Source organism: Oenanthe melanoleuca, chromosome 1, assembly GCF_029582105.1.
Source record: "Oenanthe melanoleuca isolate GR-GAL-2019-014 chromosome 1, OMel1.0, whole genome shotgun sequence".
Classification (NCBI taxonomy): Eukaryota; Metazoa; Chordata; class Aves; order Passeriformes; family Muscicapidae; genus Oenanthe; species Oenanthe melanoleuca.
The window spans coordinates 19,931,874-19,947,940 of record NC_079333.1 but is presented as its reverse complement, the minus strand read 5'-3'; the positions used below and the strand labels follow the sequence as shown (position 1 = coordinate 19,947,940).

The window sequence follows — 16,067 nt, the reverse complement described above, 5'->3', positions numbered from 1 at the left end:
TGGCTAAACATTCTTCTATTAACACTGAGGAGTTGGTTTGGTCTTCTGTCTTACCATATTAAAAAAACAGTGTTTGTGCTGATTTCATAAGAGGTATTGGCAATTTGCCTTATGAGATTGGTATCATATGTTACTGTATTTGTGTTTGCTTCTCAGAGCATTTTAATTTTGTATCTGTTTTGATTTGATGACAGTGACAGTTCTAAGTCACAAACTAAAATCGAGTCTTTCTTACACAATTTTTTGCCCCAGAGGAGCTGCCTGGAAACTCTCACAGACCAAAATATGCAGTACTCTGCAGCTGGTGTACCTAAACTCATTTTGTGCTAGAATCTTCTCAGAAGGAAGATTCTGAAAGCCATAGTGACCACCTGGATTTATCTAATTCTTCAGATTGTTCACTTACATGAAAACCATGTATTAAGACAAGCCTTTCAAACAGTTGCATTGGTAATCCTTTGGCTCATTAGATTCGATAAATCTTTGAGTCTTTTAAGGTGCATAATCTTTAATAGTTTCTGTCAGGAAACTTTAATTGTTTCTGCCAGGATGGGGGTGTTCCCTTTGCAAAATACGTAAGCTAGGGTCCACAAAAACCATTTGTGGTCAGGAAATGTAGCTTTGGGATACACTTCCAAGATAGATTAGGCAAATTTGGCCTCTGGCTGCTCTTCGGAATTCTGCAAGTTTTCACACCTCATTTAGAAATCAACCCTTTCACAAATTCAGAAACTCCTCTTTTACATGCACAAATAAATGGTTTAAAATAGTCAAATCAAGTTCAGAAAACACCTTGACAACAGAACATAATACAGGAGGAAACCTCTGTCAGGTCCACCAGACACTGTTACTGAATTATGTTTAGGAAGTTCAGATGCTCCTCTTAATGCATGGCACCACTAAGCCACAAATTATTCAATGAGTGATTTTTCTAGTACACAACAAATCCTATCAGTGATTGATGATCTTAGGAATGTGGTCTCTCTAGTACAGAAAGGATGTTATTTTAGTGATATAACTGCTTCATGTGACCTATGGTGTGAACTTCTGTGTCTGGTGAATGGAAGACAAAACAATGTATTTAAATTATTTTGATTCACCTTCCATTATGTGTTGTGAGATGTCTTGGTGGCTATTAAATCTTACAAGATGTCTTTAAAAAGATTCATCTGTGATATACTTCTTTGACCTTGCTTTCATTGGAGTATCTTCCCGTGTCATTAAAAGGTTTAAAACTGAGAAAAATAAGAAATGTTCTAAAATTCTCATGTTTATCATTCCCTAAGTATATGAGAAGCCACCTCCTAGGAGCTGTGGCACAAGGATGGGCCAAAAAGTAAAAAATGTACAACAAAATTTTGTCTTTAGTCTGAGCAACCAAATCTATTCTGGGATCTTCCGTGGTATGGACGATATTCTCCAGGAAGGAGAGGTAATGCCCTCCATGTTTCTTTGTCAACAGGCTATAATAGCTCTTGTACAAAGCCCTTAATAAACTGTGAGAATAGACTTGGACATAATTCAGTTTTCAGCATCCTAATAAAGAATAGCAATGTTAAAACAATTACTAAACATAATCTAAATACTTCCTCAAGCAACTCTGTGGACTGGGTAAGACTGACTCCTGAGATGCTTTTTGGTGGGGTCATTTTGGCAGGGCCAGCACTGGACACTCCTGGCCAGGAAGCAGTATCTGTTTCATAAAGCTGTTTGGGAGAAGTAGAGAACAATTTGTTCCAAAACACACGTTTTACACTGCAAGACACGTTTTACAGTGCAACCGCTGGATCTGGATGCCACCGGGGATCGACGTGCAACAGCACAAAGGATGAACCTCGAGGTCTGTGCTGGCTGACAGGCTGATCTTTGGAAGCTGGGGAGTCCCAGCTACCTTCTGCTTTGTGGGGAGAGACAATGTGGTCAGTGGAATGCTGAGTGCTTCAATCACGAAGCTGAGAGAAATGTGGAATGATGTCTGTGTAGGTGTGGCTCCCACCCTTCCTCCTGACCCTTAAACCTTGCTGGGAGGAATCTGGGTTGTGACTGCAGCTGTGGAAGCACGGACAAGATGTTTTGTCAGCACCTGAAAATTACATTCTTTTCATCTGCCACCGAAAACACGTAGAAAGCGCTCCTTTCCATAATGATGGTATTAGAAATGTGATTCTTTGATCCTAACAGTGGTTAAAATCTCATTATTTTAAGACTTGAGAGTTCTGGGGGTTTTTTTAAGTGTTTTTTTCCTGCGGTTGACATCAGCCTTTAGGGAAATCTCTCCAATCACATACAGTGCGTGTTCAAAAGCTGGGGATAAGGGATAAAGCAGCAATGGCTTTATGAGCAATGGCTCCTAGCCAAGCCCTTCCACACCTAGGGCTGAATTCACATTTGCGTGTGGAGTGCTATGACACCAGATTATCCTTTCTATTAACAACAGCAAGAGTCGTGTTTCCAACGACTTTTGTCAGTGGTTTTCCCAAAAGTTTAATCTCTAATTTAATCTTAATCTCTACTTGGGAGGGGGGAAAAAAGCTCAAAGAAGTGTAATACTCGTAGCCGGCTCGCAGAGGAGGGCGGCGGTGGAGCAGAGCGGGAACTGAGGGGCTGGCTCGCGGAGAGCCGCTCCCGGGGCCGCGATCCCCGCGCAGGCCGCCCGTGAGGGCGCGGTCGGGGCGGCACCGGCGGGGACCCCGCGCTCCGCTCGGCTCGGCTCGGCTCGGCTCTCCGCAGCCACAGCCGCACCGCGCTCGGAGGCGCCTGGGGCCGCCCGTGCGGGCGGAGGGGCGGCAGGAAGCGGGGCGGCCCCGCCGCGCCCCCGGAAGCGGTTGGGCGGCCGCGGGGGACGGGCGGGCTGGCGGGCGCGCAGGGCTCAGACGCGGCCCGGCGCGGCCGCCCCGCAGCCCGCGATGCCCTGCGACCGCCGGGCGCGCCGGCCACGCGGCGGGGCATGGTGAGCCCGGGGCGGCCGCTCCCCGCGGGGACCCGGCGGGCGGCCTCGCTGCTCCGCCCCAGCCTCCTCCTCCTGCTGCTGCTGCTGCGGGGCACCGAGGCGCAGAAAGGTGGGTGCGAGAGCGGCGGCCGGGGGAGGGAAACCAGCCCTCCGGGGCTCTGCTGCTGGGAGGGGGCGCCCCTCGGCATGGGGCCCTACACGCCGAACCTGTTCCCTCCCTGGCCAACAAAGGGCGAGAGAAGAGCCCCGTTTTGGGTGGAAAAAAAAAAAAAAAAAAGGCAAACAAAAAACTCAACAAGAAATGTTTTTTCGTCGCGTATCCCGCACTCCCAGGGCAGCTGGCGGCGGGAGGCTTCGCTCGGAGGGAGCCGGGGCTGTGAGGGCAGGGCAAGGGCTCTGTGGGGTGTGGGGTGACCCCCGCCTGTGAAGTGTTCGGAGCGAGCCACGGGAGATTCTGCCTGCTGTGAAAATAAACTTACACTCGCCCGAGAGTATGCAGAAGTGTTTATAAGGGTGCGCGTCCGGAACGTGTGACAGACAGCGTAGTAGGCGTTGTTGTTTTTTAGTTTTTTTTTGTTTTTTTCTTTTTGTTTAGAGAAATCGATGAGATTTCTCCTCCTCGGGTGGAATTAATGAGCAGGCTTTAGCACTGTGAAAATTACGAGGCGCAATTTGGTCAGTTCATGGCAGAAGATCAGAGGATGCCACTGTGACTGTCACTTTGATCATGTGCTTGGGACAAAGTGGTGGGAGTGAGTGTTTTGACAGCATCTTGAAACTCCTGGGTTTGGGAAGATTAATTTTGTGGTTTTCAATTTCACTTGCTTCTTGCACTGGTCTTAAATCGTTTCAGAAACTGATCTCCTCAGAAACTGTTTTAAAATGTCACATAACTTTCTCTTTCTTTCCGTCTCAGAGATGGAAATGTGGTTGAATTTCAGAAATGCTGCATTTAAATACACAAAGGGAATAGGAATTATATGCACTCCACTGTTAAATTATGCATTTAACTAATTAATTAAAATTAATTAATTGAATGGGAGAAGTTCAGTGAGCAAAGTATTTGTGTAGACTTACCTTTCCTCTTATTTCCAGCTGATTGCATTTAAGTATGCTCCAATACACGTACAAAACTAATGCTAATAAGCGTTTGACACAGCTGGGTTTGTTTTCTTGTAATTTATAATGGATCTGGAGAAGACCCATTTGCTTTTGAGAGGAAATTGGGCTGTTTTAGTCTTTTGAAGGTTGCAGCTGGATGAGGCAGGCTGTTAGTGTTAGTTCATGGCATAGTGTTAGTTAGGCAAGGTGTTAGTTCATGTTGGAGGAGCATCATGCTTGTGCTGAGCTGACACTTGTCTGACCTTTTGGTGAGCAGACTGAGTTTGTTATTCTAGGAGAAAACTGACATAGCTGTGGGGGTAGGGAAGAGTCATAATTTACCTGCAGATGCTTGAGTCGAGTTGGCTCGCTGGGTAGTCAGGGCTGTGTTGGAGGGGGTGGGACTTGCGAGGACAAGAGGCTTTTTTATAGGCATGTGGGAAACTTTATCTTTCTGTACTTTGGGAAACTGCTGCTGAAGAGCTTCTACCCAGAATTTCAATTTGCAGTGTTTCTCTAGTTAACGCTTAAAGTTTGCTTAGAAGTCTCACTCTTGAGCAGGAGGGGAGCCTCTTTATTGACAAACTTCATTTTATTTGCTAACAAAAAGCAGAGCTTGTTTTGAGGTGAGGGACTCTGGTGTTGTCAAGTACAATGCTTCAATATGAGAAACTGCTAGAGCTTCTAAGGAGAGGTCTGCTAGTGAGGGACATTTCCTTGCCAAAATATTTTCATTTATCTTATTCCAGAGAAGGTTGAGAAGCCCATATTCTATATCTCTAAATGCTGACATACTTCTAATTTGGGTAGGGAATTCCATATAGAAATGAAGCTGCTGTCTAGCTCTTGAAGGTCTGCGCAAAGTTAGTACTCAATTAAGGCATTAAATATATGAACAGGCTTCTAAGAGAGTATTTTGATTGACAATAAAAGTAACCAAGGCTTGGGGAATTCCACAATCAAAGTTGCTTTTAAGCTCCTTTATAAAAGTACAGTGAGTGATCCTGTATAGGAACCTAGTCTCATTCATTATGTTAGAGAGGCTGATCCTCTGTTAATAGGCAGTTGTTCATTTTTCTTTTCTACTTTAGCAGCTCTAAGACTCACATACAACATGATCTTTAAATCTTTTTCTGAGGATAGTGTTTTCATTTCTCACATGCTTTTCTGTAGAGCACCTTCCTGGTATGAACTGATTTTAAAATAACATTATTTTGGTCAATATGAAGCGTGTTTTTAGTATTGGGTCAAATGGTGCTCCTCTCCTTTCAGACAGCAGCAAACTGAGAAATGAAAAAGTGCATATATTGCTGTGGTGAATATGTTTTTCACAGTAGCCCACTGTATTATCTTGTAGGATTCAAGGGGAATTTTTTTAAGTCTATGATATTTAAAATCATTCAGTATATATAACTCAGAATTCCTTGGTCAAGGACTTAAACTTGAGTGTGCTGCTGTGTTCAAAAATTATGAACATTTTTATTACCTAACACCTTTAGAAGTGCCCTGTGCTGCATTTCATAATCTCGTGCCTTGGGGACTGTGCAAGTCAGCTCTTGTCATTTTTGAAACAGTTGTTTAGTGAATCTAGCTCCTGGTTGCAAGGAAATTGATATTTGAAAAATACTTAGAGTATTTGGTTTTGGTTTTTTATGTAATTAGGCAGGTGTGAATAAAAGCAAACCAGCAGCTAAGCTTCTTGCTCTTTGTGGATTGCATTTTGATAAACATTGCTCTTAGCAGATGTTTAGGTATTGAGATAAATTGAGTATGGTCTGTTCATTAGCCAAGTTTAACCCCCCTTTTTTAATTTAGAAAAACACAGCTACAGGAGGAATGGTTGCTTAGCTTTCGTCAAAGTAGAAGATGAAAAATGTGTCAGTAATTCTGAAGGTATGAAGCTTGTCAGGTCTGTAGAGCAAGAACTTTGTTACCACACAAACTAGTTTGGTAGCCATCTGTTGGGATTCCTAGTGGATACCAATGTACCTGTAAAACCAGGAAAATGTGCCTAAAGTTACAAGGCATCTTTTATTCTGAAACTGTTTCTTCAGTGACTTGAAGCAGATTTATTTGCAATCTTTTTTTTTTTTTTTTAAGTAGTGCAGGATGCTTGTTTTTGAATGTGATTCTCACATTTTGTTCTAAACAAATAGCAGCCCATCAGGATGTTGTTATATGCTCGAGCCTCGTTGAAGAAAGTGCTCGTTGAAAAAAAGTGATCTACCACTTAGCTTAAAATTTTGCTTTACTTTGCTTAAAAATGTTTACTTTGGTGTAGCAGGGAAAAATAATTTTTGAATGTCTGGTTCTGAGCTATCAGTGAAGTAAAAGAACTTACAGCTCTGTGCACATTGAGCCTCATGGAATGGTTGTCCATGGCCTTGTGTTCAGAGACTCAGCTGGATCATTTGTATGTTCCTTGTTTCCCATCAGTTCCTCGGTGTGCTCTCCTCTCCACAGCACTCCGGGTCTCACCTCTGCTTGTCCCTGCTGCAGGGCAGTAGGCAGTGGTGGCTCTGACTGTGACTAGTCCAGAATTGGGCAGGTGCTGATCCATCAGCTGTAGCCTGGGGAGAAGGATTCAGGCAAAGAGAAGATGCTCTAGCTACATATCCAGCGGCTGAGCAAGCTGGAGGGAGACTGCAGCTTCTCCCTCAGGGTCCTGGAAGAGATGATTTCCTGCTATAAGAGGGGCTGGCAGGGGTTCCAGCTGGCAGGGCAGCCCATTGCAGGTGTGTTTTTTCCTGCTGCAGAGAGCTCTGGGTATGTGAACATAAAGCACTGTGTCTGTCACATGAGTGACCGCTATGTAAGTGCCAGTTTCTATTCTTGCTAAATTAGATTGGGTGGTGTCTCACTGCTCTTTGTATCCATTATCCTTGGCTGGGCTCATCTGGAAGGAAGGGAGTCACAGCCAAACCCAAAAGGAATTATTATGATTTAAAAGACCCTCAGATTTTGCATGAGAGATTTATTGTCCTTCAAATTAACATCAGATTAAGTGTTTTATGAGGAGGAGGAGAGTGCTCTAATGACCTGTTTTGCTTTTTTAATGGGACAGTTTTACTTAAGAGTGCAGAGTGTTTTGAGGATGCAGTTGTGCCACTTGAGGATTCAGGGATTGGTACCATTTAGGCAGGACTGCTGGGGCAAATCCCTTTCATCCCTGTGTTGAGAAGTATGGAAGAGTTTTTCAAGAACAGGGCTTAAAGTTAGGGTAGGCTTTTTCAGGTTTTCTGATGCTCTTTTTAACTTTCCAGCATTGCACTTTGAAGATAGATTTAGAGAGGAGGTACAGCAAAGAATTTTGTGGAGGAATGCTCTTCCTGAAGGGAAGTGAGCTGGTACTGGAAGTATAGACCTAAAAAGAGTGAATATTCTTTGCTTTTGAAAACAAGAATATCAGCAACTTTATATTTCCTCCTCCAGTTAATGAGCCTTACTTGAAGTGGGTATGTGGATCTGGTGGGCAAAAGGTACATCCATGTGTTCTGCAGAGCAGCCTTTCTGGGAGGGTGCCTCCCCAGTACTGCCTTGGTTCAGCCCAGCACATTTGGGAGGTTGTGCTAGCCTCCTCTGTTCCTGTAAAGAATGCAGGAATCACCCTTTTGTCTAAATATTCTGTGGAGCTCTCATGCTCGTGAGAATGTACTGCATTTTGGATTTAAGCAGTACAGTGCATGTTGGTTTTATATATATATAACTGTATTTGTGTGGCTATAAAAATCAAGCATCTGAGCTGGTGTTAAAAAAGCAAGGTAAATGTTCTTTCAGAAGCTTGTGTGCTGTTACTGTGTGCATCTCAAGCCAACCTTCCAGCACGTTAGTGCAGTGTTTAGGAAAATTATTTTCCTGCTACTGAATGGAGATGTTCGGCTTTCATGATTTTCAGGAGTGTTTTCTTATGTTATTCATGTAAGAGAAAAATAAATGTGTCCTTTCTTTGCGATTCTGCCAACCTGTTTTATGGTGTGGGAAATGATGCATTAGGTTTTTAATGAGATCGCTGATGCTCTGTGTAGTTTCAGTCATCAGCTGGTTAAAGGCTGCCTTGAGTGCATCAGCTTTCAGAGCTCAGATAGTCATCAGTTCAAATACAATCCTTGTTGGAATTGCTGCTCAGCATATTGTGAAATGTTTCTATATTGGTTATTTCATCCATATTTTGACAGGCCTTTAAAAAAAACGTTGCTTGTCACCTCTACTCTTATAACTGTACCCTGTGCTTTGGGGAAACCTGGAATTTGTTTTGTAGTCCTCCTGCATTTTCTGATTGAGTTGCTTTTGGATTAATTTCTCTAAATTTAATATTATGGAGCATTCAGGGTCCTTTTATTTAAAATAGTATAGTTGAAACCATTGTCAAAGCATAGAGTGTGGATTTGTTACTAATCTGAAGTTTAGGGAAGTGGAGAAGGAGAGCAGGAGTAATGTGGTAACTTGCATTAAGAAAGAATTTTCAGTCCTGAGGGTTTTTTATAAAGAGTGGTGAGTTGTTACTGTGAAGCTTGTTCATTAATGCAGTAAGACTATGAAATACCAATTTTTGCTGAACTATATCCTTTGCCATCCATTACTGGAGGCAAACAGCTTGAGCTGTGCTGTTCATAGTCTGTTTGAGCTTGTTGCTTTGGTTATAACCAAACACTTTGTATTCTTTGAAACAAAAATTACACTTGAAAATCTGATAGTGATTTGACCTTTGGACCACAGAATAACACTAATTTTAAAAATGGCTTCTGATTGATGCATGTTTTTGTCTAGTGCCTGAAAAAAGAACCCCCAAAAACCCAAACCCCAGCCCTTGAATGGGTAAGAAGGTTTTAACCTGTACTTTCTTTCACACGTGTAATTTCTGGTGTTTGCCTGCATGACCACTTAGTTTCCCCTTGGTGAGGAATTGTAAGAGGGTAGCATTTCTCTATGGTTGCTAAACTCTTCAGAAAATGAAATTAAAGTAGATAGTTCATACTTGTTTAGCTATCTCAGTATTTCAATCAATGGAATCATCGAATTGTAACACAGTCGCTTGGTACTGCTTATGGCATTTGCGTGCTTCCTGTTGGCATTTCCTCAGAATCTGTGTTTGGAGTTGTCACTTCTGTTTGATTTATATTCTTTTTTCTCTGCAAATACTAAAATAAAAATAATTTTCAGTGAGTTAGCAATCTGTACGGTTTGGACCAGCATAGTTGGTGGATACTGAAACTCAGTCATTCGTTGTCTCTTTGATTTTGGTGAGTTTAGTTGCATCCTGAAAATCAAGCACATTGTTTTTATCTTTGCAGTAGGTGACAACTCATACCTCTAAACATTTTGTTCCAAGTTTGCAGTGAGACTGTGATTTGAGTTGACCTCTCTAGCTGTAAAACAACTGGAATATGTTCGCAGTAGCGGTATGAAATGCAAGTTCACAAAACATTAGAAGTGCAAGGATTCTTAGCAGCTATTGGCAGTTGCTTCTAAGTTTGCTTATTCTTTTGAAGAATAAGGAGTCCTGGAAACAGAATATATGTAACTGGGGACTATGTACATCTTGTTATTAATGTTTGCTGATATGAGGAGGATGTGTTGGCCTGGTCACTGGTCTCTGTATAAGAGTGTTGTGCATTGTGACTCAGGTAATCATTATTTTCCTACAGTTATTTGACTGCTAATCTTAGGAACCTCTGTTCTCAGTATCTTCCTGAAAATGCTAATTTCTGTCCTGTTAGCAGAAATTCCACACCTCTTGTTTTTGAGTGGTGTCACAGTTAGGAGGTCCCAGTTCCATGCAATCGTTGTGTACATTGCTATTGCATTAGTAAATGTTGTTGTGGAAGCTGAACCAATTTTGTGAACTCGCTTGTGTCATTCTTGGCAATACCACTAGGTGTGTTTTTAAGAATGTCTTAGAAACAGATGGGGTAGGGAGTTGTTTTTGTATTCTGTTTATTTGTTTTCTTCTTCAGGTGTTTAAAGCATGCTAGCTTTAGGAATAGTTAAAAAGTGTCTTTCTCAAGGTGCCTTTGCTCAAATCTGAAAACTTTTTGGAAATAAATTTAATACAACTTCCTGAATTCCTTTTAGTTAGAATAGTGACTAGCCAATTTTAAGGTGTACAGGAAATCATACTTTAAAGGCCTTTCTGCTCTTCAGTACACTAGGAAACCATCATTGTGTAAAATGACATGAACTAGGATCTGACAGGTTCAAACTTGCTGCTTTTTTCTTTTTGAAAGAGAGAATCTGGGGGTTTTTTTGTTTGTGTAGTTTTTCAATATTTCTTCTCCTTTTTTTTTTAAGAAATATTTCTCTGTATTTTCTTTATGGCAAAACTGTATCACAGTGGTTTTGTTAATTGTAGTGTTAAAAACAAACAGCTGTTTTAAGATTTTTTTTGTTGTTCTGTGTGGGTATCTTTGATTTTGTTAACATTTTTCATTGTTCAGTAAAATTTTAAATTAGTGTATAACATTTTAACATTCTTCATGATGTGGCAACTCAATTCAGCTAATCACAGAATACTGCCTTATTAACCATATTCCATTGATCATGCATTGTTCATGAACTGAAAAGTGGAAATAAAATCAATGGTCAGATCATCTATATGCTTTATTAAACACACTCCCCTTCCCACTTTACATCTTTACTAGTTAATCCCCCCTCTAAATCTTCCTCCCAGATTTTCAAGTTTTCCTGATATACTTTTAGTTCAGGGAGGAGGTTTTGTTATCTAGGATTGGAATGTTATCCATCAGAGTGACCATCCTTGCCAGCTACTCATCTTTGGATTGTCAGTCTTGCTGGAATTTGATGGATTGTGCATGAGGTCACATGGATTCTCTTTTAAAATATTTTTCTCCAAAATGATTTTTCTTATAGAACCACTTCTTAAAGCCAACCCCTCTGATTTTCTTGCTTCTTTAAGTGCTGTCAGAGGTAATAATTTGATATATCCTTGTGAATACTATTAATGGTGGAAAAGGGAACTTGAAAAGCTTGAAAAGGGAACTTGACAAGCTTCTGAAAATGGTTGTGAGCAGATAATTCTTCTGTTATGGATTCTAAGTAGGAGGATGGTGTAAACACTTCCCAGAGTGATGCTGTCAGTCATCACACTGTTTATTGTGACCTGGCATTTAATCAAGGTTTATATATAAATGTTCTGTAAAATTATTTCAGATTTACAAAGGATAATTATTTTTCATCCCTGAGTACCATTTTCTCCTCCTATTCAGTGATCCCTTTGTGATTTTCCTAAACTTAGATTGGGCCATCATAAGACCTCTAATGGTCCTTAGCTGTGAAATCTTTCAGGTCTCTTAATTGCAAATTCTTGGAGTAGAAGGAGTAGCTATTTCAGTGCCCAGTTGCAGCTTTCAATGTTGAAGGATAACGCTGAACTGTTTTAGCAGTTGTGCCATAGCTCTCTGCAGTTTTACCCCAATATAAAATTAAAAATAGGATGTGTGAAGTGTTTTAATTAGTGGGAAGACAAGCCACTTATATAGGTACTTGCATGTAAACATGGAGGTTTTTGTCCTGGAGAGAAGCCTCACAGGAATGAGGCAGGTGAAAGATCCTCAATATCTTGAGTGGAGAGATGAATTACAGTGGTGCAGTTTTGCCTGGTTACTCCTCAGAGTTCAGAGCTTTTGCCTCTGAAGGGATCGTGTACACAGAGATACAGCACATATGCTGAGTATGCTGTGCATGTATGCTTGCCTGCAAGACCACGCAGGGTTTCATAGCTGGCAGCTGCTGCATCTTTAGCAGGACTGTAGCCAGTTAAAGCCCATATCTGGTTATTTTAACTTTGCTTCATAATGGTTAAGATACAGAAAAAAACACCTTGCCTTGTTCAGTCTGGTGGAAAGAAGCCACTGGTGCTTAATTTTCTTTTGCAAATCTGTGAGTTTTGTGATAAACCAAGAAGCCCTAAATCACATTATCTGTTCAATTCTATTTTTATGCAATTGTGTACTGGTGTCAAAGTACATCTCATTATCACAAAGGAGGAAAGAGCAATGCATTCAGTTGAATGCTTTTGAACACTTGTGTATTAAGTCTAGTGATGATCAGTTTTTGTCTTCTTCCTAAGTACAGTTGAAAACTTCAAATAAACCATTTGCATTACTTTATATTCATTTTTAAATAGATGCTTTCAAGCTCTCTAGTCCTCCTACACAAGGCATCATTTTCTTCTTGCTGCAAAGAAGGTACAGCAAAGCTGGCTGGCAAGCTTAAAGTTCACAAATAGTTTATACTGAAGCTTCACACACTGACTTCCTACCTGCTCTCACTATACTTTTTATGATAAATTTGGCATTTTAAAAATAGTGGCTCAAATATATAAATTTGCTGTCATATTCCTAGTTCATCATCTTCTTATTCAGTAGTACATAATGTAGTACATAATTATTTTATTGGTTGTATTCAGAGAGGGTCAAAAGTGTGACATCTTTGTTTTAAGGGAATATCTGCAGGGCAAAATTAGGAAAGAAGTGCCTTTTAGAACAGATTGTATATTACATTTTAAGATGCTGGAATGAAGCCAAGTCATTCAAAATGGGGAAACTCCAGACAGTCCCTGTTGTAATTTTGAAATTAGATTAGGAATTTAATGTTGGAAATCCAGATGAAGCTGTATGCCACCTACACTGGGAGAAGGAACTGCTGGTGCACAGATGTGGAGTGGGATGTTTCATTAGCTGGATGACAACCTTTCAAGAGGGTTAGGAATAGATTTAAAGTCTCTGTTCTTGGTGCAGCTGTGGGGTGCAAATAAAGACAACTGTGTTCTGAGGTTTTAGTGACAACTGTGTTTTAAGGTTTTCTTTTTGAAAGCATCCACTCTTTTTTCTTTCTGTTCAGGTACCCAAACCAAGAGCTTCCTCCCTGCCGGCTTCTGTTGATTCCATGGTGCCAAAGACTGTTCTTACCTGTGGCTGCTGCTGGCCCCTCCCTGTGCCTGCCTTGCATCCTCTGCATTGTTCAGGCTCCAGTGGTTGGTGGGCTGTGTCCATCCCTTGCCCAGCAGAGAGCAGCTGGGATGGGAACCTGGGCTCAGAACTGGGGTGCAGCCCAACAGGGGTACAGTGAGCACTGGCAGTGGATGGAGCAGGGAAGGGAGAGCTGCTTGTGAGAGGCAAGATGGTGCAGCCACCATGGATCTGCAGCTTAGGCTGTGCAGTCTCATTTATGAGCTGGAAAAGGAAGGGGGGAAATGTTGAGTGTAGTGTTAATTTAGCATGTGAATTATTGGCATGATTGGAGAACTAACTTTTTGCCTCTTAGTTGACACGTGTGAGGCTTGTAAAATTTCATGTGGTCCTAGTGTGGTGAGGAGTTTGAAGAACTTGAAGGAGGTTTGAAGCCCATTCTGACTATGACCATTGCTTATTCTCATAGTGTTTTGTTTTGCATGATCATCTGTGTGTTATTTTTCATTTATTCATCATCTGTGTAGCACTTAAAACACTGAAGCACAACAGTGTTTATTTTTAAGAAAGTGTTGGTGCAGATTGCAAAGTAAATGCTGTGTCTTGGGAAGTGGGCCAGCTGCATGTGCCAGCCAAACAAAGACACAGAGCATGAGCTGTCACTGTGAGTCAGCCTGGGCAGCAGATCAGAGATTATGTACCATTGAGCACACAGTCCTCTCACAGAGTCGTCATGTAAATCACTTTTCACCATGCCTAGCCTGTCTTTGTAGCCTCCTTTTGCCAGCATACTATGTAAGCAAGTCATAGCTGTCCCTGGGGACTTATATTGTTCCCCTGGCATCAGTAATAGAAGCTCTGCAGTAGTATTACACAAAGGATATCTCTGTTGTTCTTTTGATGTAGTCAATTCAGTTAGTACATGGCAGCAGAGGAAGCACATATCTTACCTGTGCTGACAACTTAATAATTGTAGATAATTTATTTTAAAATGTTATCATATTTTGGATGCTAAATTTAGGATTCCTAAGTGTTACTCTTTTGTGTTAAATTCAGTGGCTGAAAGCTAAGACTGGAGTTTCAGAGAGGGTGATTGTAAAGCTGCATGTACAGTTAAAATAAAATTAAAATAATTAAAATAATAAAGTGCTAATTATCACTAGCCCAGCACGTGGCCCATGTTGTAAATGAAAACAGTAAAATTTCGTTGTAATGGCATATTAAATTTTGTATTTTTGCTGTAAGAACAAGAATCAGCCTCTGTCTGCTCTCACTCTCTCCTGTCACCCCACAGAGCTGCCAGCATTTTGAAAAGCCAAATGCTTACTGTGCTTGTGTCCTGTTCCTGTCTTTGTTAAGCCTCATCCCATAATTTCACCAACTGTCTAAGGGTGCCCCACAGCAGGTAAATCAATCCAAGCCATAATCCCACCTGCCCTTCACTTCCTGTCCTTTCACTGGCAGTGGCATCAGGGGCTGCCTCAGGGTTGGGTTGGTGAAACCCAGCACCGTATGGTGGCAGTGGGTTGGGGCACACTCTGCAGCCAGCTTGGTTCCTCAAGCCAGTGCACCACTCTTGTGTGACTGCTCTTCCCAGGGTTGGGATGGTTCTGCCTCTGGTTGCCATTCAAGCTTGTTTAAAGTGCAAACACGGGTTGGCAGTGCTGCTGAAAGAAGCAATTGCTGCCGTTCCCCTACTCACACACTGTCTTATCCCTGTGTCAGGGAAGGCATGCTGCATATGCATACTCAGATAAATTAGGGGGTTGCTCTAGGTTAAAACTAACAGCTGTTTTTATGCCAAGTCCCTGCTCTGGTTGGCCATGTGGCTGCATAAATGTTTGCCTCCAGTACAGGAAGGGTGTGAGAACATGTGGCCAAAAGTGAGAGGCAGACAAGGCTTGCTTTTGTCTGTGGCTGTGCTAATTTAAAGTGCCTTTAAGTGTTTATTGAGCTGTGGCCTTGCTTGTGGCAGTGTGGGGTATTTTATGTTGTGAAACATCTGTGATGGGATGAAATGCCCAAACCAGCATGTTACAGAGGCAAATAAATGGCATTAAGATCAAAGTGGACTGTGTGCTTGTTGGCTTGTTAAGAAAATTAATTCTGACAGAGGCCCAGATTCCTTCCTCAAGAACATTACTCTATGGAATTTGGTGGAAACAGCAGTAAAATTGGAGGACACAAATAAGGGCATTTGAAAATACTTGAAAAAGCTATTTAGAATTGCATGTCTCTGTGATTTAATTCCTCAGTGTTTCTTATTCATGGAACTCTTTTGTTCTTTGTGTAAACTTATTTGCCCACACTGAGAAAAGCAAAAAGCAGATGCAGTGTCTTTTAGTGGTATGCTGATAAAAAGCAGAGAAATACAGAGCACAGGAGCTGAACAGATGAGGAGAAATTATAGTAATGCATTGAATCAGAAAGAGTTGGGTATTTGAAGTTAAAATTAATGTTTTAAAACATTTTTGTGCTTAAATGACTCCTACAGATTTGGTTTTACATTAGCTTAGTTAAAAAAGTTTTAATTGCATCCAATATTTAGTCACAAACATACAGAAAATAATAGCTTATATATGTAAAATCTTCTCAGGAAACCTACTGGTTGAATTGAGTCTGTTCAAAAGGCACTTCCACATGTTAAAATTGAGATTGATGTATGGATATGCATCAGTTATGCCTTATAGATTACAATATTGAACTGTCTGATGTCTTTGTCATTCACTCTTCTCTGAGTAAAGAATGGGAAAGTATTCACTGGTCTAAAAAACTACTTAAAACATGTTTTGATAGTGAAAACAGGTTTAGCAGTCACTAACAGCAGCTGTTCTCAGTGGACAATTACAAAGTATAGTTATTCTTTTTTTTTGTGGGTAATTATAACTTAGCACCCATTCCTGTATGTTCAGTATTCCTTCATTTTATTAAATTCCACGTTTTCTTCAAGTATCAAAATCCTGTGGATTTGGTATGTTTGTGTTGGTTCGATTCCTGTATTTTGTTGATGTAAAGAACTTGGCTTTGAGGAATTGTTTTCAATCATGTGCATGATTGCATCAGGCATCACTGTGCCACGTTCATATGAA

At 41.1% G+C, this 16,067-nt stretch overlaps 1 protein-coding gene across 1 annotated transcript in view; it reads left to right on the top strand.

The window, feature by feature from the left end:
- Positions 1-2,839: 2,839 nt before the first annotated feature.
- Positions 2,840-16,067, top strand: part of DCBLD2 (discoidin, CUB and LCCL domain containing 2) — a 40,898-nt gene continuing 27,670 nt past the window's right edge. Inside the window, exon 1 of the mRNA XM_056495295.1 lies at positions 2,840-3,059. Within this exon, the coding sequence (XP_056351270.1) occupies positions 2,948-3,059 (112 nt within the window). The 5' untranslated portion in view covers positions 2,840-2,947. The remainder of the gene's footprint in view (positions 3,060-16,067) is intronic.